The sequence below is a fragment of the Morus notabilis genome, unplaced genomic scaffold, assembly GCF_000414095.1.
Source record: "Morus notabilis unplaced genomic scaffold, ASM41409v2 Scaffold376, whole genome shotgun sequence".
Lineage (NCBI taxonomy): Eukaryota > Viridiplantae > Streptophyta > Magnoliopsida > Rosales > Moraceae > Morus > Morus notabilis.
In genome coordinates this window covers 82,050-106,002 of record NW_010366679.1, presented here as the reverse complement: position 1 = coordinate 106,002, position 23,953 = coordinate 82,050, and the positions used below count along the sequence as shown (strand labels likewise).

At 35.3% G+C, this 23,953-nt stretch overlaps 3 protein-coding genes across 3 annotated transcripts; 1 reads left to right on the top strand and 2 right to left on the bottom strand.

Annotated features, from left to right (window-relative positions):
• Positions 1 to 3,470: 3,470 nt before the first annotated feature.
• On the bottom strand, positions 3,471 to 6,666 carry LOC21389896 (protein DJ-1 homolog D). The gene is made up of 4 exons (XM_010111019.2): positions 6,396 to 6,666; positions 4,807 to 5,247; positions 4,276 to 4,638; positions 3,471 to 3,848 (listed from the first exon to the last, which is right to left on the bottom strand). The coding sequence occupies exons 1-4, from the start codon at positions 6,570 to 6,572 to the stop codon at positions 3,660 to 3,662; spliced, it is 1,170 nt and encodes a 389-aa protein (XP_010109321.1). The 5' UTR covers positions 6,573 to 6,666; the 3' UTR covers positions 3,471 to 3,659.
• Positions 6,667 to 8,069: 1,403 nt separating this feature from the next.
• LOC21389895 (protein DJ-1 homolog D) lies at positions 8,070 to 10,552 on the bottom strand. Its single transcript, XM_010111018.2, has 4 exons — positions 10,318 to 10,552; positions 9,194 to 9,634; positions 8,730 to 9,092; positions 8,070 to 8,470 (listed from the first exon to the last, which is right to left on the bottom strand). The coding sequence occupies exons 1-4, from the start codon at positions 10,492 to 10,494 to the stop codon at positions 8,282 to 8,284; spliced, it is 1,170 nt and encodes a 389-aa protein (XP_010109320.1). The 5' UTR covers positions 10,495 to 10,552; the 3' UTR covers positions 8,070 to 8,281.
• An 8,810-nt stretch (positions 10,553 to 19,362) lies between these two features.
• On the top strand, positions 19,363 to 22,435 carry LOC21389894. The gene is made up of 7 exons (XM_024174067.1): positions 19,363 to 19,859; positions 20,012 to 20,189; positions 20,385 to 20,553; positions 20,634 to 20,717; positions 21,377 to 21,484; positions 21,600 to 21,869; positions 21,988 to 22,435. Exons 1-7 carry the CDS (start codon positions 19,553 to 19,555, stop codon positions 22,081 to 22,083), a joined length of 1,212 nt encoding a protein of 403 aa, XP_024029835.1. The 5' UTR covers positions 19,363 to 19,552; the 3' UTR covers positions 22,084 to 22,435.
• The last annotated feature ends 1,518 nt before the right edge of the window (positions 22,436 to 23,953 follow it).

Below are 23,953 nucleotides of genomic sequence, written 5' to 3'. Positions count from 1 at the left end.
TTTTTTTGTGTGTGTTGTGTAAAAAGTCAAAACTGTTGAGGAAGCTTGGATTTCGCCCATTTTTGTGCAACTTTGTTTGCCTTTGACGTTCTTCTCCATTTCTCGAGCACCACAACAAGAAGCCCTTTCTGTCTTGCCTTTTTTCTGATCTCTTTTTGGATCGATCCAAGAGATCAACGAGTCTTAGCTAACAGCCTAGCTAAGATTATTTTAACGGCCTCGTGCTTGTGAGACCATTTGTAGAGTATGCAAACAGGAACACGAAATACGTTTGCTTTAAGGTTGTGGCGTGCGAGAGAACGAGGCACATTATACATTACTAAAACAAAGGTTTGACTAAGGTTTAGGTAATGAAAGTATCTCAACCAGATTAGATTTTTCCGAATATAGAAAATATACATATTGTATGTTTTTTAATCTTAACTGGTGTACTTTTATTTTATTTTATTTTTTAAAATTTTCTTCATTTGTGGAGCACAGTATGCTATTTATTCTTAAGTGTTACATTCGAATTTATTAATAGAAAAAAACTAAAAATACCACTCAAGATATTAAAGTTATTCCACTCAAAATTAAACTTATGTAAGTTTATGTACAATATTATTAATATCCGGTGCGCATGTGATGCATATTAAAATTATATGTTGATACATTTAAAACAAAAAAACAAAAAAAACCAATCATGTTATGTAAAATTATTGTTTGTTATATATGTATCATGGAAAAGGACTTTTTTTTTTTTTGCCTTGTAAACATATGACTAACGATTTGTCGTTTGTTGCTTTGTTTTCCCCCCCTATGGTTGACTTCATCACTTAAGTGTAATTAACAAAAGTATATCAGTAATATTCTGAATTACCCATCTGTAGTTTTGTTCTTCTATTGGTTAAAATTTTTTCTAGGCCTGAGAAAGTTAATTTGTCTTTTTTGTTAAAGCCCCAAGGAGAGTTAAAGCTTCAAAGGTCGTAGGTTTGGCATAAAGAAATGGACCCATCGAGGAAATTATAGAAATCTCTCTGATTCCCTGTCAATTTAACAGGTACGGTGCCAAAAACTGATTTCACCCCATGAAATTAACAGTAAACACTAAAAACACCAATCGGAGAGGTGGTAAGTAAATGGTAAAAAACGCACATGATGGATATGGAAGAAAATAATGGTTCTCCTTTGATGGGTAATAATGTGATTAGGAGGCTCATTAAGCGGCTTAATTATGAGTGATAATTAATGAGAATATTATTAGGATCGAATATTTCGTTATCATTTATTAAAGAAATCAAGCACATTTTTTCAGGTAAAAAAAAAAAGTTGGGAGAGACCATTAAGTAGAGTAAAAGGAAAGCAAGGAAAAAACCGAGGAAAAAGAATGAGTTGTAGTTGTTGAATGTGGACCTGTTAGTGGGAATAAATCTACTCTCTGCCAAAATTTGTAAATATTCTACAGTATTTCTGTTGGCTCGTATAGTATTTTTACAGCGATTAATTCTGTTCAGTTTATTCAGAGCTGTTTCTTTCTCTTCCTTACACAATTAAAATCTCCTTGATGTTGATCTCTGAGAAAATTGTAAAACTTTTCGACGGTGTTTTTCTTGGCATGTACATACTAGTTTTTATTTATTTATTTATTGTTATTTAATTAGTGCTTCTGTTCATACAGTGGTGCAGGTTTCTGAGACTGATATTTTTCTTTTCTTTATATAAACAGCTGGCTTTCAGTACTGTACCTAACATAGATGTGATTTTCTAAATCTGTTTCGTGTTTGCCAAGTCGGGTTTTATTTTATTTCGGCATTGAGCCAGTTGTAGTAAAATTTACATTGGAATATATATATATATATATATATATATATTGGCGACGTAAGAAAGGATATATAGTCAATATATATGCATTTTTTTAAGTATAGTCGTGAGTTGTGACTGGAGAGAAACGAGAGAAAGAACTGATCACCAATATTTGATATTTGAATATTATTGCGACTATCAATTAAACACTTTAAAAAGTGTTAGGTGATTGTGCATATTAAATATTGTTTTCTCAAGAAATATAAAAGGCTTGTGAATATTGACCAATTGCCCAAAACGCAGCTACCAATGCATGTGTTTGCCTAGGGAGGGACCACTTACCACCGGCTCTCAAATGAGAAATATTTTTTTGAGTAAAAATAATTCGTAAGTTTGATGAAGATAATGTGAAATTTATAGTTTTTTGTTAATAAAGGTCAACAATCCCACATTCTGCAGTCTGCAACCAGATCATCAGCTGACAACAGAAAAAACGACACTGTTATTACATTGACGAAATAGTGCAAGAATCCATATATCCATCTTATTCTATCCCTGAAGTTTCAAAATGAACATGGGTTTTTTGGGCTTCTCCCAATCCCTTGGTCTCTTCTGTTTTATTAATTTACACGAGTCCGATGAGCGAGAAGATGCATGTGTTTTTTGGTCGTATTTCAGAAGTTGATATCTTAGACTAGAGGTTTGGTTCATGAATTATAATCATAAAATTAGAATTATTTTTTATTTACGTGTATTTTTTATGAGAGAAAATACTGTAGCGAATCATGAACCATAATTCGAATCGGGGTACGAATCCCTCAACCAAACAATCAATAATTGATGAGGTGAAACATGTGTCGGAGCGTTTTGCATGGTCTCTCATTTTTTGTCTTTCCTTTTCCTTTGTGCGATTTTCCTCTTTTATTATTTTTGAGTTTTGACTTCTATGAAGTTTTGTTAGTTTAAATTTAACATTTAGAATTCCTTTTAACTTTCCAGCATTCAAAACGAGAAAGACTAACTTAATAATGGGAATGTAAATATCGTAAATTTGTGTGGCAAATCTAAGAAAAACGATATTTCCTTAATATAAACAATATTCAGTGATAATTAATTATTTGTGTCGTTAATTGTCTTTTTTAACCCCAAACTACAATCGACATTTTTGCTTCAGCTAATCATATTAGACGACATGTCGTTTATTTATACTTGAACATTGCTCCTTCAGAAGAAAACCCGGTGCTCCTTCAACTTCAATTGCTCTCTGTCTCTTTAGGGGGGAACATTTTTCCTTTTCATGGAAAGTACCACGTATTGTTCTAAGTGATTTTCTTTTAACTAAATGACAAGTTTTTACTTCTAGCAGCAGCAGCCAAAAAAAAAAAGGACAACTTTTTTACTTCTAGCAGATCGACATGTAAACGACATGCAATTTTTCGCTAAAACAGTTACCTGCACTTTCAATTAAATGTCGTCTGTTAATGAGGAAACAACGTATAATTAATTGTTTTGCCTTTCCCCTACCGGTTAACGACATGTAATTTTCCGGTGCAACAGGATACAGACATCACAATTTTATTCATTGTCGTTTTTATAATACTTAGGAAAGAAACTTGTCAATCAATTATCTGAGAACTAGCTACGCATTCCAAATTCTAACAAGAATCTGGACGCTTCAAGAAACAAGATAAAAAAAGCCAAGAGTCAACACCTACAATAAAGGTGCAAACAGAAAGTAGCAGAACAATACCGTAGAAGAAAACTTGCACAACATGGCAAACAAAACCGGGTCAGAGATTCGAGAGTATGATTTATTCATGCACACTCATCTCAAACTCACTTTTATTATTCATATATATAAACATGGTAAACAGAAATTAAAAAGAAACTTGAATGCCAAGCAATGCCATCAACTGCTGAAGAAACTCAGGGTGCCCTGGCCAAGCTGCTCCAGTTACCAAATTTTCATGAGTGAAGCAACGATGGATTGGATCAGGTTCCAACCATATTGCTCCTGATAAAACAACATTAAGCTTCACAGCTGGATAGGCAGTGCACTTTTTCCCCTGTAAAGAAGCCAAGAGAGTAAAAAGTTACGACATGCTGGGGTGGGTTAAAATTAGTCAACTTACACTCAACTGCACCACACAAATACATCAACAGAGCAACACAGTTTTACACACTCAGTTCAGTCTGAGTAAAGTTCAGGAGTAAATTATTATGATTCACAGTTTATCAATACAATTCCTACATGTCAAGCCATTCTTCCCGTCTGATTCAGTTTATGATTGCGATTCACTTAACTTTAATTCATGTAGAATGGGGGAAAGAAAGGGCCTAAACCATATGGGCATGAAACTATATGATTTCTTTTCCGTTCCAGTACTAGCTCATTGAATACATCCCAAAATCATTATTAGACATACGAGTGATAAATAAATTATTACACAGTTCCTTGTTAGTTGTTAGAGAATTAGGTCAATATCACTCTACCTTCAGGACCCCGGCAGCGGCTAAAACCTGTTGTCCATGACAGATGGATGCAACCGGCTTCTTGGCTTCCATAAAGTGCTTTGCAATGGCAAGGACCGTCTTGTCCAGTGCCAAATACTCTGGAGCTCGACCTCCAGGGATGACAAGAGCATCATAACTCGATACATCTAAACCATCAAAATTAGCCGTTAAGGTGAAATTATGACCTGGCTTCTCGCTGTAAGTTTGATCACCCTCAAAATCATGCACAGCAGTTACGCAGCTGTCACCAGCCTTCTTTTTGGGGCAAACTGCGTCAACGTGACATCCTAGAGCTTGAAGAGCCTGGAAAGGAACAGTAACCTCGTAATCCTCCATGTAATCCTGCAAATAGGAGTGACAGGCAGCAAACCATTTTTCAGCCGAGTGACAACTGAAAATTCAACTATGGTCATGGAACAGACTGGATGAAAATTTTAAAGGATAATTACAACGAACTGATTAGCCTGATTGATGTTTCTCAATTTTAGTAAAAAGAAACATAAAACATACCCCGCATAGAAATAAAATCCTTTTATCTGAACCAATTATGTGCCCTCCTAGTGCCTTGACAAAAAGTCTAATGAACTCAGGATGTTCTTCATATGTGGGCGCAGTGATTAGATTACCATCAACAACACAAGATGCAAGTGTCCCTGGTTCAACCCAATGAGCACCTGCAGCAACAAGTACAGGTCCCACAGCAGGGAATCCAGTACACTTCTGACCTTTAACTAAGCCAGCAGCAGCCAAGATCAGTTGTCCGTGGCAAATAGAAGCAATTGGCTTTTTGGAGTCAGAAAATTTGATCACCAACTGTAGAACTTTTGGATCCATTGCTAGGTATTCTGGAGCTCGTCCTCCTGGTATGACCAACCCATCATATTTGCTAAATTCAATGTCATCAAAAGTTGCATTAAGCACGAAATTGTGACCCCTTGATTCAGAATAAGTCTGTAACAGGAAAAATGCCAAATAAGGAAAACGAGATGGCATATCAAGGCTCACAAACAGCTGTATTAGGAAAGCAAAGTACAAGTTCTGGACCACTCTAGTATTTCACTCTTTCACGGTGTTTTCCTTTTCAAGAAGACGTGTGTATTCACCATAAATAAAGCAGAAGAGAATCATCAAACTCAAAAGCGCCCAAATCTTCTCAGGGAGTATGTCCAAAATTAAGACCTGAGGAGTTAATGTCTCCTAAAAGTACTAAAATTCATGGGGTGAGATAGAGGAATACTACTTTTAGAGAATTCTTATTCAAATATACCAATTATGTCGAAAATTTAAGCCTAATTTACACGTGAAAGTGGTAGAGGTGAATAACTAGACTTCAAAAGTGGTACCCATCCTAATTTATGCAGTTTTCATGGTTCCGAGTTGGTTTTCATGGTTCCGAGTTGGGTTTCATGAATTTATTCTAACATATCTCATATAGTTCTGAATACATATTAGATTTTTTAAGGCTTGTACTTTCATCTTAGAAGGTCAACAAGGCTTGTACTTTCATCGTAAGAAGTCAACCTGTCAGGAAGGAAAGCCAACGTCATTAAAGTTTATATTTATCATTATATTTAAATGATGTGGAAGTCAGATATATTTTATCCTTTACAATTTGCATATTTAATAACAACATCTAAACAAGATCACTATTCAACAACAAACATCGAAACACAACAAGAACACTATTCAATAATCTCATAAAAGGTCCCTGCTTCATAGAGTTATCCATCTCATGTATTAAGTAAATTTAAAGGTGCATCCAAAAGCTCAACTAAAAAAGCATACAATGGATCCATAACTCCAAATTTGGCCAAAGTCATAAACATGGAACCAAAAACACTTGAGTCTTCTTGAATAAAGGATTGCTTGAACTCGACCTATGCAAAAATTGCTCAAATTTCTAAGCTTAACCTTTTACCTTCTTTTTTCCGGCCTGTATTTATCTAGTTCTAAACAAAAAGACTCTCAAAAAATAAAGAATAAAACAAAAAAACGGAGCATAGACAAAAGACCAATAATGATGGATGGATATGAAATAAATCATCAGATTGAGAAATTTTAATCGTGTTTAAGAAATGAGAGGCAGAGAAATGGCGGACCTGGTGACCAGAACTGTCGTGAACGGCGGTGCGACAGATGTCGCCGGCTTTCTTGCCGGGGCAGACGGCGTCGACGGCGACTCCATAAGCCTGCAAGGCTTGGAAAGGAACCATGGCCTCGTAATCCTCCATGTAGTCCCCGCACAGCAACAAAACCCTTCGCTCTCCTTTCGCCATTTTCTTCTCTCTTCTGTTTTCTTCGGAGCTTCGGAGTTCACAGAGAAATAGACAAGGAGATGGAAAATACTGAGCTCCAGTGGACTTGTTAAAGCTATAATAATTAGTTTTTTTTTTAAATAAATAAAAAAAGAGAGGAAATCAGGGGAAATCTTCGCTTAATCAGCAAAGGATTTTGGAAATTTCCGGATGTTTGACACGACGTGGTGATAAGCAATCGTGGCCATTTACCAAAAAAAAAAACAAAAAAATCGTGGCCCATCTTTGTTTTTATTTTTTCAGAGGATATTTTATTATTTGTGAGACATTATTTGTTATTATTTTTACCGTTGTTTCATATTTTTCTTATATGTCTTTTTTTTTCCTTGAATTATATTTCGTTGTTGTTCCCATTGCCCTTTTTCTTCGTCCTTATCTTATTGATGTGCACAATAATTTATAGGGAGTATTTATCATTTTTAATTTTTGATAGTTGAATTTAGTCTAAATTACATTAAATTAAAAAAATATATAAAATATATAAATTTTAATATAAATTTAAAGACTAAAAAATAAAACACTATTTGTAATATATTTTTACAGGAATTATTAGAGAAAGTTTCAAATTTGTAACCTAAAAAAGGAAGTGTACAATAATTATCAAGAGATTTTCCATCAAACAAATCCAGATGTACGGATGCAAACCATTATCAAGCAAAGATTAATCATACTCTAATACAAATCACCTTAAGACTTGTATTAAAATAATTGAGTTAAAATATTTTTAAGATCCCAGTATGTCGCAAATCGCTATATGCGTCGCTGTCCAATAAAAACTTGGTTTTTAATATTCTAATAAAATCAACTTATTTATGCGGTCCTATGTTGTAACTTGTACTTCGTTTGGTTTCATGCTCCTGAACTTTGTTGTTTTTTTTTTTTTTTTTTTTTTTTTGGTTGGACTTGAAATTTCATTTGTTTTTAAAGCAAACAAAAAGATAAGGGATAATTTCAATTTGATCAATTGGTGTTATAGCAAAATTGTCTTTTAATACCTTGTGTTCATAATAATTTTTAAATTAGTACTTGTGTTCTTGATAATTTTAAATTGGTACCTCTACCTTTTAAAAAAAATTAATTTTTGGTATTATGAGATCTTTTTTCGGACATGAATGTCAAATTTGCCATGTTCAGTAATTTATAATTTGATTGACTCTAATTTAATTTTTTAAGATTTTTATTGGCAAAAAAAAAAGATGTTTGGTCACAGTGATAAGGTTTTTTTAGAAAGGTTTAATAAACAATAAAATTGGATCAACCAAATCAAAAATTGTAAAAAATGATAAATTTGACATTTTAAATCTAAAAAAAAAAAGTCTCAGAGTACCAAAAATAAAATTTTTAAAAGATAAAGCTACTAATATAAAATTATAGAAAAAAAAAATAAGTTAGACAATTTCGCTATAACCAACTAATTGAATTATACCAAAAAAGAAAACTTGCACAACGTGTCATACAAAACTGAGAAAGGCTAGAGAGTGAAGAGTATCATTTATTAGAGATATTGGTCACACTCACTAACACACAAACTGATGGGGCCACTAATAGGCCCACGTTTTAACATTTTTCGTTTATTCATACACACTAATCTCAAGCTCACTTTTGTTATTCGTTATGGATTTATGGACTATGGATATGGATAACCATGCATAAGGCCGGATTAACATAAATTAAAACGACACTTGAATGCCAAGCAATGCCATCAACTGAGCAATAAACTCAGGGTGCCCTTGCCAAGCTGCTCCAGTCACCAAATTTTCATGAGTGAAGCAACGATGGAATGGGTCCGGTTCCAACCATATTCCTCCTGCCAAAACCACATTAAGCTTCACGGCTGGGTAGGCTGTACATTTTTTCCCCTGCAAAACAGCCAAGACAATAAAATGTTATGACATAAGACTATAATATTCTTTTCAGTTGTAGTACTAGTGCAACTACTACACGCTAAAATCGCACATTCATTTCCTCATTCGAGTTGAGAATTTGAGTTAAAAAGTAAATTTATATGAGATTAAAAATTAGAGTTAGTAATTCGAACTAGCGAAACGAAAGAGAGCCTTTTATAAACTTCCTTTGGTACTTGGTAGTTGTTAGACAATAAGGTTAATATCACTCTACCTGCAGGACCCCCGCAGCGGCTAAAATCTGCGGGCCGTGACATATGGCTGCAACCGGCTTCTTGGCTTCCATGAAGTGCTTTGTAATGGCAATGACTGTCTTGTCTACTGCCAAATACTCTGGAGATCGACCTCCAGGGATGACAAGAGCATCATAACTTGATACCTCTAAACCTTCATAATCAGCTGTTAAGGTGAAATCATGGCCTCGCTTCTCGGTGTAAGTTTGGTCGCCCTCAAATTGTTGCACGGCAGTTACGCAGATGTCACCGGCCTTCTTTTTGGGGCAAACTGCGTCAACATGGCATCCTAGAGCTTGAAGAGCTTGTAGAGGAACGGTAATCTCGTAATCCTCCATGAAATCCTGCAAATAGAAATGATAGGAAGCAAACCATAGTTACAACTGAAAACTTCTAAAACTGATTAGCCTGATCGATATTTAGGGAAAAGAAAAATATAACATACCCCACAGAGAAATAAAATCCTTTTATCCGAACCGGTTACTTTCCCTCCGAGTGCCTTTAGAAGATGTCTAATGTACTCAGGATGCCCCTTAAATGTGGTCCCAGTGATTAGATCACCATCAACAACACAAGATGCAAGGGTCTCAGGTTCAACCCAATGAGCACCTGCGGAAACAAGTACTGGCCCGACTAAGCGGTATGCGGTACACTTCCGACCTTTAACTAAGCCTGCAGCAGCCAAGATCAATTGTCCATGGCAAATAGCTGCAATTGGCTTTTTGGAGTCGGAAAATTTGGTCACCAAGTTCACAACTTTCTGATCCATCGCGAGATATTCTGGAGCTCGTCCTCCTGGTATGACCAACGCATCATATTTGCTAAATTCAATGTCATCAAAGGTTGCATTAAGCGCGAAATTGTGACCCCTTGATTCAGTGTAAGTCTGCGTCAGAAAAAAAACGTAAAAATCACAAGTAAAAACAACATGGCCATAACATAACGGTTCAGAGTTGGATTTCATTAATTTACTTTAACATACCTCGTAATCGTCTAAGTTTTATATTTTCACATATTCTATAATGACATCTAACATGATCAATATCACTACCAATATTTTAATATGTATCTGCAAAAACTTGAGCCTATGTTTCTACGTACATAATCAAATTTTACATCTCATCAAAAGGTCCCTACTTCATAGAGTTTTTTTTTTTTTTTTTTTTATCTCGCGTATTGAATAAATCTACAGGTGCATCCAAAAGCTCAAATAAAAACCTTGATATGTGTCCCAATTTGGCCAAAAGTCATAAACGCTGGAACCACAAGCATACGAGCCTTCTTGAATAAACAATTTCTTGACCCATACAAAAATTGCTCAAGTTTGCAAGCCTAACCTTTTGCCTTCTTTATTTTCAGCCGGCGGGTATTTATAATCTTCAAAACCACAATGGTATCTAACGCCTAGTTCTAAACGACGAGAGTTTAAATAAAACAAATAAAGAATACAAATAAAATAAAAACCAGCACATAGACAAAAGACCAACAGTTATGGGTGGATATGAAAATAAATCAGATAGGGAAATTGTAATTATGTTTAAGAAATGAGAGGCAAAAGAAATGGCGGACCTGGTGACCAGCACCGTATAAAATGCCGGTACGACAGAGGTCGCCGGCTTTCTTGCCGGGGCAGACGGCGTCGACGGCGACTCCATAAGCCTGCAAGGCTTGGAAAGGAACCATGGCCTCGTAATCCTCCATGTAGTCCCCGCACAGCAACAAAACCCTTCTCTCTCCTTTCGCCATTTCCTTCTCTCCTATGTAATTTCCTCGGAACTTCGGAGTTCAGAGAGAAAGAATTAGAGGAGATATAGAGAATACTGAACTCGGGTGGGCTCGTTCAAGCTCTTATATAACGATAAGCTAAAGAAAAGGTCCATTGACGTACTGTAAAATTTGGTATACAAGTCAATTGCTGATTCCATACACCTTACGTACTGCATGACCCTAATTGTTACAATTGTCCAATAAGAGAGTCCTACATTGAATTATTAACAAACGAGGAATTATTCAATAACGTACCATGTCATCGTGCTTATTTAGATCTGTATCCGTTTAGTTCACTGATTTGAATTTTTAATTCGAGTTCAGACGTGACAGTATGTAAGAACTTTTTACTATAATAAAAATGTTAAATGTGACTGTTTCTGAGAGTTTTTTACTATAGTAAAACTCAAATTCTAATATTAAATCGGTGAAATGAACGAGACCTTGGATAGCTTCCAATAAGTATTTAATACTTAGATGTTTGGTCCCAATTAACTCTATCTAATCATGTTTTTCTTTCCTAATGTATATTAATCTACCTAAATCTCTCCTGGTAATTACATCTAATGCTGGGCTTTTCGTTGTATCAAAGCTAATTAGGAATAGGTGATGAATCCACATAAAGCAATAATCTCAACATCTAATTGCAAAACTAACGTTCAAATTTCCGGGAAAGAAACAACAATGTTCAATGCAACCTCCAAGCGTACGTTGAAGGCGATGTTAATTATCTGGGTTTGATCTCTGGTTCTTGTATTGAATTGTAGTTTTAACGGTCGGAAAAAAGGAGATTTTTTTTTTTAATCCTCAAATTCAGGTATAGTTTTTAACCATAAAATTGAATCACAATATTCAAATCAAATGAAATAAAGTATAACGATTTAATTAAATCATATTAAAATATGATAGTCAAAAATTGTGTGCTATTGCTACATATTTTTATAATTATATCATATACCAATTAAAAATTCTCCATAGAAACCAAATGCAATTTGAACATCGAGACTTTTTAAAAATTTCATAAGTCGAGACTTCTGTCAATTATTTTATATTATCTTGTGTGTAAAAAAAACGTGTATCTATCAATCAATATTAGAAATGCCAATAAATGTACGGTTTCGATCAAAATAGTACCGCCGTACACCCTCCTCCTCTTTTTTTATTAGTTAAAACACGCACTACGTGTGTGACTACGTTATATTTTTAAGACACAAATATTTAAAAATATATATTAAGAACAAAAAAAATATTTAGGCATGCACATATTTAAAAGTTTTTAAATAAGAGCATAATAAGGGATAAAATTTAATAAAACACAATTAGAAATCACAGGATTTAAAATGAACAAAAAATAAAAAGATCAAAATTGATGTTTCAAATAGGCAAAAGTGTTTTAATAAGTCATGATTATAAACATAAGATTTTTTTATATATATAAAAACGTAAATGATAAAGGATTTTAGAAAGAGAGAAATTGAAGAATTATGGCATACTATTCTCATTGATGTGGTTAACATATATACAGATTACATGAGCACAGAAATAGGAAACAAAACAAATTGAGTAACTATCTAATAATACAAATAAATGACATAATTACAGATAATTACAAAAGATATTCAAACGTGGAAATCCCTTGATTTCCTCCCTTGACTTTCTCAACTTGATCGTATATCCTTATCATGTCCCCGCAAGATGGACGGCCGTGGAGCAAGTCCAATCTTGGCCTTGAGTGAGTCAAACTGAGGACGTGCAAGAGGTTTGGTAAGAGGTGCGAGTGAAAGACCGGATTGGAACAGAGATTTGTTGCACCAACATTATCACAATAAATAACTGGTTGTTGGGGAAGAGTGACACCGAGTTCTGTGAGGAGAGAGCAAATCCAACGAATTTCCGCAGTAGTAGAGGCCACCATTCGGTATTCAGCCTCAGTGGAAGAGCGAGCTACGGTTTGTTGTTTCTTGGAGCTCCAAGAAATAGGATTGTGGCCCAGATAGATTATGTATGCACTAGTGGAGGTGAAATCATCTTTGTTACCGGCCCAATTAGCGTCAGAAAAGGCATGAAGTGCTAGTGGGGAGGCCCGACGAAGTGTGATGTCGTGATCTAAGGTGCCACAGAGATACCGTAGCAGACGCTTGACTGCATTCCAGTGGTCACTTGTCGGTTGATGCATAAACTGAGAGAGTTTGTTCACCGTATAGGCAACATCCGGCCGAGTGAGGGAGAGATACTGGAGGCTGCCAACAACTGTTTGATACTCGGTCGGGTCAGATAGTGGGGTTTCGGATTGTAAAGTGAGAATTAGACTAGTTGCTAGTGGTGTAGAAGCAGGCTTGGCTTCAGTCATGTGAGTTCTGTTAAGTAGATCGGCAATGTATTTGCGTTGATTGAGGAAAAGACCATTGGGGTGGGAGGTAACTTCCACTCCAAGGAAGTATGTCAGAGGGCCAAGGTCCTTGAGAAAGAAGCGCTGAGAAAGTTGTTGAATGAAAGTCTGCGCTGCTTCAACATTATTCCCAGTGATAATGATATCATCGACATAGACTAGAAGATAAAGGATGGTGCCACAGTTGTTGAAGATGAACAAGGAGGTGTCGGCAATAGAATTGGTGAAGCCAAATTGGAGAAGAAATTGGCGCAGCTCATGATACCAGGCACGCGGAGCTTGTTTGAGGCCACAGATAGCCTTGCGTAGCTTGCAGACATGATGAGGATGATCGCGATCAATGAATCCCAGAGGTTGAGACATAAACACATCCTCAGTGAGAGTGCCTTGAAGAAAGGCATTGTTGCCATCAAGTTGTCTGAGTGACTAACCCTGGCTGACCGCAAGGCTGAGAACAAGATGGACAGTGGTAGGTTTGATGACTGGACTGAAGGTTTCAGAGTAGTCAATTCCAGGGCGTTGGTGGAAGCCTTTAGCAACTAATCGAGCTTTGTACCTGTTTATGGAGCCATTAGGTAAATATTTAGTGCGAAAGATCCACTTACAACCAACCAAATTTTGAGTGGGATGAGATGGCATTAGGTCCCATGTCCCATTACGTAGTAAGGCATCAAACTCTTCAGACATAGCTTGTCACCACTTTGGGTCCTTGAGGGCTTGGGTAACAGTGATGGGTTCAAGGGTAGGTTGTTGGAGTTGGGCAGTAAGGTTAAGCTTTTGAATTGGTTTATAGATGTTGCATTTGGAGCGAGTGACTATGACACGAGGTAAGGGTGAGAGTTCTAGCACGGGCGCACTAGAATGGTTGTCGGGCTCTGGTGTAGGTGTGGCACAGGTGGTATTATTTTGGTTTGGGTGTTGGGGTTGGCTTGGGGTGGTAAAAGTGAGCAGACCTGACGGGGGAGCAGAGCTGGCATTCATGGATGGTGTGGCCACGACTGGTAAAGTCATAGAGCACTATTCAAAGATGGTGGATGAAGTGGCACGGGGAAGAGAAGTATAAGAAGTGGCAAAGGGAAAAATTGACTCGACAAAGCGGACATGACGGGAAGTGTATAGATGAGCGGTGGATGTGTCAAGACATAGATAGGCACTTTGAGTGGGAGAATACACGACAAAGACGCAAGGAGAGGAACGAGACTCGAGTTTGTGGGATGTGTATGGGCGAAGCCAAGGATAGCAGAGACATCCAAAGCTTTGAAGTTTGGAGTAGTTAGGGAGTGTGCCAAAGAGTTTGAGATATGGTGAAAGGTGATTTAGAGTTGGTGTAGGAAGGCGATTGATGAGGTAGACGGCAGTAGAAAAGGCAAAAGGCCAATATGATAGAGGCATGGATGCATGTGTAAGGAGAGAAAGACCGGTTTTGATAATGTGACGATGACGACGTTCAGAGTACCCATTGTGTTCAGGAGTGTGAGGTGGAGAAGTAAGATGTGAGACCCCGTTGATTGTTAAGAATGAGGAGAGAGCTTGATATTCCCCCCCATTGTCAGAGTAGAGAGTTATGATTGGACAGTTAAAGAATTTTTCCATTATGGCCTTAAAGCGCACAAAGACATCATGCGTGTCAGATTTGCGTTTGAGGGGATAAAGCCAGATATATGTTGTAAAATGGTCGACATATATGACATAGTATTTGAAGTTATCAATAGAGTAGACTGGTGATGTCCATATATCAGTAAATATAACTTCAAGAGGGGAAGAGGTAGAGAGAGTAGAAGTAGAAAATGGTAATTTATGACTTTTATTGCATTGACACGAATTACAATTAAAATTGAAATTGGACGGACGAGAGACATCTAAATGAAACGAGGACATAATATTTTTGAAGATTGACAAAGAAGGATGACCTAGCCTATGATGCCACTCGGACAAAGTGGTATTGACACTAGAAAACGCAATTAAAGGTGACTGGGTAGTGGAGAGTGGCCATTCATACACACCATCTTTAGTCCGACCCTGCAAAAGGATTGCACCCGTGCGAAGATCCTTCACATGAAAAGAAGAGGGTAAGAACTCAATGGAAGTATTGTTAGACTCGCAAAATTGAGAAATAGAAATAAGATTACGTTTCATGGGGGGAACACATAAAACATTAGATAGAGTAAAGGAGTGAGAGGGAGTGGTAAGAGAGGTGGAACCAGTGTGAGATATAGGGAGACCAGAGCCATCGCCGACCATAATTTCATATGTGCCATCATAAGGACTGTGGAGAGCAAGATTATGTAGGTCAGTGGTGACATGATGTGAGGCGCCACTATCAAGTAGCCATGTGGTGTTGGATTTGCTTGAGCTTGCCAGGGAGCCGGTGGTCGAGATTGTGATGAATTGCCGGGACGAGGAGGTGGTTGCACATGCAGAAACTGTTGACGGAAAAGAGGACAGCGGGAGACTACATGACCTTGAGTACTGCACCATTGGCAGCGACCAAGGAATGGACAAGCAGGAGGACCGTTGGCGCGGGTGTCAGTGGGAGAATTTCTTATGATACCTTGAGTGGGTGTGGAAGTGGATCCAGGGAGCCGAGGAGTGCGATTGGTGACAGAACATTGGTGGCATGAGCAGATGCCGGTAGGGGTGAGGGGCTTATCTTATTGCGGAGAGACAATTCTTTGTTGATGAGTTTTTCATGGAGTTCATCAAAAGAAATGGTGGAATCACGACCGTTGACAGCATCAATGATGGACTGATAATTTTCATCAAGGCCTTCAAGTACTTTTTCAATCAGATCTTCATGGTCAAGAGGCTTACCAAGAGCAGCAAGTTCATCGGCTCGGGTTTTAATGGGCTGCATGTAGTCTGTAATGGACTGAGAGCCTTTGGTGATGTTTTTAAGGTGGTCTTTGAGTTGCTTGATATGGCCACGAGATGGTCGAGCATAGGTGTTGGCGAGTATTTGCCAGGCTTCATAGGAGGTTTAGATTGGGTGATGAGAGGAACTAGATTGGGTGAGAGAGTGCCGACAAGTGCTCCAAATAATAGTTTGTCTTGACGTAGCCATGTTTGGTATTCAAGATTAGTGGTAATAGCATTATTGGTGGTGATGGTGGTTGGAGGAGCAGGGTAGGACCTATCAAGGAATTTTTGTAGGTCGTAGCCGATGAGAATGGCTTCCATTTGGGTTTTCCAAGAAAGATAGTTGGTGGGTGTGAGTTTAATGGAGTTATGGATAGTAATCATGGTTAGTGGTTTTGTGGGTTCCTGGGCATTAGGGATGATTTGAGTATTCTCGTTAGCCATTGGAATTAGGGGGATGAAAGGCTTGCTGAAGATTGAAGAACATGGTTGGAAAAAAAAAATTAAAGAGCAATCCGCTCTGATACCATAAAGGATTTTAGGAAGAGAGAAATTGAAGAATTATGGCATACTATTCTCATTGATGTGGTTAACATATATTCAGATTACATGAGCACAGAAATAGGAAACAAAACAAATTGAGTAACTATCTAATAATACAAATAAATGACATAATTACATATAATTACAAAAAATATTCAAACGTGGAAATCCCTTGATTTCCTCCCTTGACTTTCTCAACTTGATCGTATATCCTTATCAAATGAAACATTCTGTATGTTTCATCTGTCTCTATTTAAAAATCCATACACACTTAGTGAATGAAATTAAAAAAATATATATATATGCTAAAGGCAATAGGTGGACAATAGTGGGGGGAAAATAAAAAAAGACAATAGAGAGGCGTGAGAGAGAGAGAGAGAGAGAGAAGAAAATTATAAAAAAAGTCTAAAAATGAAAAAAAAGAGAAAGAAAAATAGAGTAAAAAAAGAAAGAAAGACGAACTCAATACGTGACCTCCATATAGGCCAATACATGGCATCTTTCGAAGCCAATTCTGTTTAAGTATACTAGTTGAGCCATGTGCTACACACGCGGGGAATAAAAAAAAGTCTAAAAATGAAAAAAAAAAGAGAAAGAAAAATAGAGGAAAAAAATAAAAACAAAAAGAAAGACGAACTCAACACGTGACCTCCATATAGGCCAATACATGGCATCTTTCGAAGCCAATTCTGTTTAAGTATACTAGTTGAGCCATGTGCTACACACGTGGGGAATAACTTTATGAGTTTAAAACAACGTCAAAATACATAGGGTGTTTCACAACTCAAAATATATATGCTAAAGGCAATAGGTGGACAGTAGTGGGGGAAAAATAAAAAAAAGGCAATAGAGACCATATAGGCCAATACATGGCATCTTTCGAAGCCAATTCTGTTTAAGTATACTAGTTGAGCCATGTGCTACACACGCGGGGAATAAAAAAAAGTCTAAAAATGAAAAAAAAAAGAGAAAGAAAAAAAGAGGAAAAAAATAAAAACAAAAAGAAAGACGAACTCAACACGTGGCCTCCATATAGGCCAATACATGTCATCTTTCGAAGCCAATTCTGTTTAAGTATACTAGTTGAGCCATGTGCTACACACGTGGGGAATAACTTTATGAGTTTAAAACAACGTCAAAATACATAGGGTATGTTTGTTTCACAACTCAAGTTAAGATCTCGAGTCGTGTATGTGAGAGAAAAACACTATAATAAAAAAGTAAAATTTAAATTTTTGTGAGAGAAAACACTATAGTAATATAACTTATGGTGTGAAAAGAACAAGGCAGTAGCCTTTTTAGAAACTAAGATCATTATTTGGAATAAGAGGAAAAAAATATTTCAAAAAATCACATAAAAAAAGAATCAAAGTTATGTAAGAGTTTTAATAAAAAAAAGAAAAACTTAAGTAGAGAGATATTTGAAAAGAATTATTTTAATTAAAAGAAAGTGAAAAAAATAAAGTATTTCAAAAGAGACATTGTAAAAAAAAATAAGATGTGAGAGAATATTAGAGGAAAAAACCAAAAAAATGACAATAGGCAAAGAAAAAGAGGAAAAAATAAAAATAAATGGAATATGAATTTTAAGCAAAAAAAAGAAGAAGCAACAAGAAAATCAAAAGTGAAAAGAATAGAAAAATTAAAAAAAAAATGAACAAAACATGAAGGAATAAATTAGAGGCTGACACATGGCCAAAGAAGAAGCAAGTTCTTTGACTCTTTTATGTATGTTTAGGCTAGTTTTGAAAAAATTATTATTTACCGAATAATGAAAAATTCATTTATATAACCTTATAAGAAACACATGCAAAAAAAAAAAAAAATACTCATAAGAATAAAGTGAGGAACAATATATTTTTAAATAACACATAAAACTTAAAAGATAAAAAAAATCACAATAAAAATAATATAAAAAAGTAAAAAAAAAGAGTTAAATGGCAACACCTTAAAAAATCGCTTTATTATTATTATTATTTTTATAATTACGATTAGATATAGATATAGATTAATCCTTTATTTTAAATTTTTGTTTTTGCCTTTTTACCTTAAAGTTTATTTTTGTTTTATTTTTTTTTTCTTTCATCTTAAAGCTTTATTTATTTTAAATTTTATATTCAGATTTTATTTGCTTTAAATGTGTTTGGAAAAATTTACATATCCTTTTCTCGATTGTAATTACAAGCAATGTCAATTTTAAGGAATTCAAACGGCATGTCGTTCATACTTTGTGTCATTTGACCTTGAAAGAAAATTGACAGGTCGTTTAAAGGAAAGTGAATGACGTATAGTGTTGTTTCAATGACAAGCGGAGCGACAGTTCCATTACTTCTGTGAATATCAAATGACAGTTCGTTTACTTGATAGTACTTTGTCGTTTAGCTCCATTTTTTATTTTTTATTTGGTTTTGTTCGCTCTGACATGTCATTTGACTCATTAGAATCACTATAGTTTAAACTTTTATATTTGTTTTATATTACCTAAAATAATTAGGGGCTGAAATTGGTTTTATCTAGATCAATAGTGGAAATTAATTAGGGTATTTCTGTAATTTCATATTTTAAGTTAAATATTAAGAGCACGTTTAGTTCGTTGATTCGAGTTTTTAATTCGAGTTGAGATGTAATTTTATGTGAGAGTTTTTTACTATAACAAAAAAGTTAAATGTGATTGTTTCTGAGAATTTTTTACTGTAATAAAACTCGAATCGATAAAATGAACGAAGTCTAAATTATTTATCATTTTTTTCATAATGAGAATTTATATTTAAAATATATATTTTAAATATTAATACGTCAACATTTCGTTAAAATTATAAAACTGAAAGAATAATTTAATTTATTTTTTATATATTAAAGAATATTTTAAATTATTTTAAAAAATTAGAGACGCTTTATAATAAGGTACAATAAGGTTATTTATAAAAATAATCCAAAAATTGAGTGAAAGAATAACCAATCTGCCCTGAGTGGGCCTGTACTCTTGTCTTGATAGAGGAAAAAGTAAGCAAATCAAATCGAAGGTCCCTTCTTTACCTTGTGGAAGAAGGTCCCTTCTTTACCTTGTGGAAGAAGGTCCCTTCTTTACCTTGTGGAAGAAGTGGAAAAAAGTTGAAAAAGAAGTGAAAGAGACGATCAAACTACAATCTGAGCTTTATATATAAAGTTTCCAGTGTTTCCTTTGCATTATTCTTGCTTTTAGGCTCTGAACATTCTCAAAAGAATTTGCATTTTTCTTTATTCTTTATCATGGCTTACATCCCACCTCACAAACGACACTCGAAGTACACAAAGACGTCTTCACTGAGCCCAGAGCTGCTTTCTCCTCTGTTCAACAACAATCTGAAATTCAGGCCGTCAAGAACTAATTTTAATGCACAGAAACAGAGAAGTGGAAAGATTGTTTATGCAGAAAATTCTATATCCAGGTGGTTCACAGTTGGTTTGGACGATCGTAATCAGTTTCCAGCTTCTGTTCATCTCCAACCTGTATCCTTGAAATCTGTCGAGGGCAAAGTTGGTGAAAAGTCTCTAGCTTTGATCAACAGCGATATAGGTGAGATGTCAGTAATTTTTTTTCTTCTGCTGATAATGTTTCTATCTTGTTGATTTTTTTTTTCTGGGTTACTCTTTTTATTTAAATATATTTATATATGCATATGTAATATATACTTTCTGATGTTGGTTTTGTTTGATCTTGCTTTACAGAAAGTAGCAGAGGGGATTTAGAGCGCTTTTCAAGAAACCCATGGGATTTCATAGTAGACAATGTGATGGAAGATCTAGTTTCTTCTTTTGAACGTGTGAGGAACGAAATGGAGTCTCAGAAACTTGAAGAAGTGAAGCCAACTTTAGCTGCTAGATTTGGCAAAGTTATTTTTCGTGGGTTAGTGTCACCGTCTATTTTTATTGTTTTGGTTTTTCCTCGTTGTATATCATATTGAATATTTATATATTATGTCTGTTATATACATATAACGAACAGATTATTTTGGGTAAAACAATTGAATGCCCCTACCAGAACTTGTATGGCTGAACCAACCTGAAGGTACTTAATGAGTGAGAAATGTAATTTTTTCAGGAGCCCTTCATTTAACAAAGAATCAGTCACAAATGAAAACGCATTGAGACAGATGAAGAGGTCATTTTACACAAATATTCCCAAGTCATATATGGAATTCATACAAGAGGAAGGTGCCCCAAAGATTGGAGTTGAATTTGAAGAGGCGAAAGACATTTACCATGTCAAGGTACTTCTTTCAACACTGGTTTCCGTTATTATGAATTAACTGCCTTATCAAATTTGTCACACTTTCTTTTTGTCATGTAGTTGTCCGACACCACACGACCAGGTTCACTTACTTTTTGCAAGTGCATTGTGATGAAAGAACAAGGAAAGCTTCAACTGCACAAGGCAAGTTTCATCTTCCTACTTGTTTAGTTGTCCTCTACTTCCTACATGCTTGATTAGTGAACATACTTAGCACCCAATATGATGCTTGTTTAGTGATGCAAGGCAAGGCGCCGTTTATCTCAGCGTGGTCATTTGTTTTAAGGAATAAGGCTCTGCATTTTGTCTTTGTTTCTCTTTTTATTGCTGTCGTTCGTGTTGAGAACTTTGCTGTTGGTTCTTTGCATTCCAAGAAGGCTTATCAGTCGTTTTGAGCTAGGGCTGATATAACTTGTTCTCTGCGGATTGCATTTTCCTTGGACTCGATTATTGCCACGTGCAGCTAAGCTCTGTACTACCTACTATCAATCAATCCAAACTTGGGAGGTTGGAACATTGAATTCACCTTTCATTCGGAGTGTTTATCTCAGATTTTTCTTCATTTTGGTTGCTTCATCATGTAGCATTTGTTTGATTTCAATTTATGAAAACTGCAATTAGAAAAAATGTAGATGGGATTTAGTACTCAATAAAGATTTGAGGCTTGAGCCCCAAGTAAACCTTGTGAGTTTAGAATCCGTAAATTCTTTTTGCTCTACCTTTGCAGTCAAATGCAATCCTTTCTTTCTAGTTGTCATGGGTCAGGTTTAGTGAGGCTTACATCGAAATAACTTTCCCTCTAGATTGAACTCAACCAAGTGCGGCACATGGTCATGGACATATCTTGCATTGAGAAGAATTTGGATCTGAGGCTGATACTATGCACCAAAAGGATTATAACTGCTCCTACTGTAAGTTCCCTTTGTTTCATTGCAGACACTGATATAGGATTGAAAACTTTGGTTTCCTAACTTTTGCGAACAAGAAATATGCTGATAACTACTAAATGTCTTGGTTCTCTTCCAGGATGATGACATGAAGAGCATAAGAGAGTTGATTGATTCTGCTGTTCTAGATTCCGGAGTTAAGGGTGGGCTAAGATGGCCATTAGGGAAGGCAACTTCGGGAGATAAATTTAGTGTGGTTGGTGTCTGGCACACCATAACTAAATCATATAAGAACCCGTCAATGAGGCTAAAGGTCAGAGACGCTGATCGATTTGATTTCAGGACTTCAATTGGGGAAGTTACTAGGGAGATCGTTATTAAGCTGAAAAGGGTAGTTTCAGAATTGAAGGTATCATTCCCTGTGGGAAAAGAATAAATCTTTGAGCTAACATATTTTCTGGGATTTTCTCTTTGCATAATTTGTTCATTTTTAAGATTTATAACTCAAGATTTCTTTCGGTATTCAGGAACCTCAATTTGATGTGAATCTGATTACTGAGATGCTTAAAGACGACCTGAGGGTTTTATGGAACTTATTCTGCTGCGAAAGCCTTCTGAAATGACTTTGCACGTTGTAAACCACACTATGGTTGTGAGTAATGTAACTATTTACCCCCTAGTGATTTTCTATTAAACTTTTGAAACTCATCTTTCCTTTCTTCACAAAATCAATATTTGTGTTCACTTTAGTATTTCTTATTTGAGTGCACTCTGCTAATCACGTTAAGAGAAATGTGTTTTAGCGCTTAGTGGTCCAACTAAATCCAACCCATTTAAAGTCAATCTTGTTAACCCTGGTCTTATTATGTAGCAGAACCCGAATGTGCAATTCACAATATTTAAATGAGATGTATATGCTGAATGACCGTTCGTAAGTAGAAAGTTTTTTGGAATTTACATGAATTGGTCTTTAAGGACAAAGCAACCAAAGTTTTACATAAAAAGGAGCTTCAACTTCTTTTGTTTGGATTTGTTCTCCGCGCTGCTTCTGACCAAAGCAAAGTCATCATTGACTTGAGTAGTGATATTTCTAAACAAGACATACAAATCCAATTCTTCTCCAGCGATATGTAAATGGCACACTGATAAAAATAAACCCTGTTGTTGGCTCAAACTATGGCAATAAAGTCGTCGCTTATCAAACTGGAATCACGTTCAAGGACGGAGTCGCTGGTGTTGCAGCAGCCGATGAAGTACTTGGCTCTTGCTTTTTCTTCATTTTCTGAAAGAAACATAGAAAATGAAAAAGAAAACAAACTCTCACTGCAATATTTCCATCAAATCATGGACATAACAAGGGTGCTAACGTTATGAACTATTTAGTGAATGATAATAGTAAATAATAGTTTATCGTGTGAATTTTTAATTTGCAACTAGAAAAAAATTATTTATTTAGTAATAAATATTTATTTACGCAAAAAAATATTTTTATCAGTAGGAAAAAGAAAATTTACATGAAGAAACTCTTCTTGTAAATATATATTAAAACGTCACCTTTTCTCTATTAGTCTATTTTTTTATATGTTTAACTCTTGTAATAAGCATGTTGAGTTACGACTGACATGATTAACAAATTAATTGTGTTGGGATTGATATTCATATTCTTGAGAAAATTAATAAAAGGATTAGTACAATCAAAACTATTAACAAGAAGTGAAGAATTTATCAAAAAAGGAGTAAACGATATGATCTATGACCGTTAAAAAAAAATTAATCCAACAGTTAAAACACCTTTAATTTCCTTATCATAAAAAGTTGTCAAAATAATAATAATAAGAAAGGAGATTCTCTAGTATGTTTGATATACCAGTATATTAGGTTTTTTAACCGTTAAATCTGTATATTTTTTAACATTCACTTAATTTTATATAAATGCAACAGATAGAAAAATTTGACATTCTGATATGTTGACGTACTAGAGAATGTCTCTAATCTATACATACATATAAAGTGGAATGGTTTTTTTTTATTATTGTTACGAAACGTTTCATTGTGGCTTTTTTTTTTGGCCTTCTTTTTGCGCCGAGAGAGAGAGAGGGAGTTGAGTGGGAAAGAGAGAGAGGGAATGGTGGGCCCATCTAGGAAGAGAGAGAGATGCTTGGGAAAGAGAGAAATAGAGAGAGGGAGTGGTGGGACCACTGAGAAAAGAGGGATTACATAAAGGAGAAATGATCGGTGCGTTTGGAATTGGTTTCAAAACGTTTTTATTTTCTGTACGAAAATAAAAATGAAAACGTTTTTAGTTTTATTTTTGAATTATTTCTAAAAATGTGTTTGATAGTTTTATTTAGAGATTGATTTCAGTTTTAAAAAAAACTGAAACTGCGTTTGGTGGTTTAATTTTTGAAAACATGTAATAATATATTAAATAAATAATATTATTAAATATATTAAATAAATAATATATTAAATATATTAAATAAATAATATATT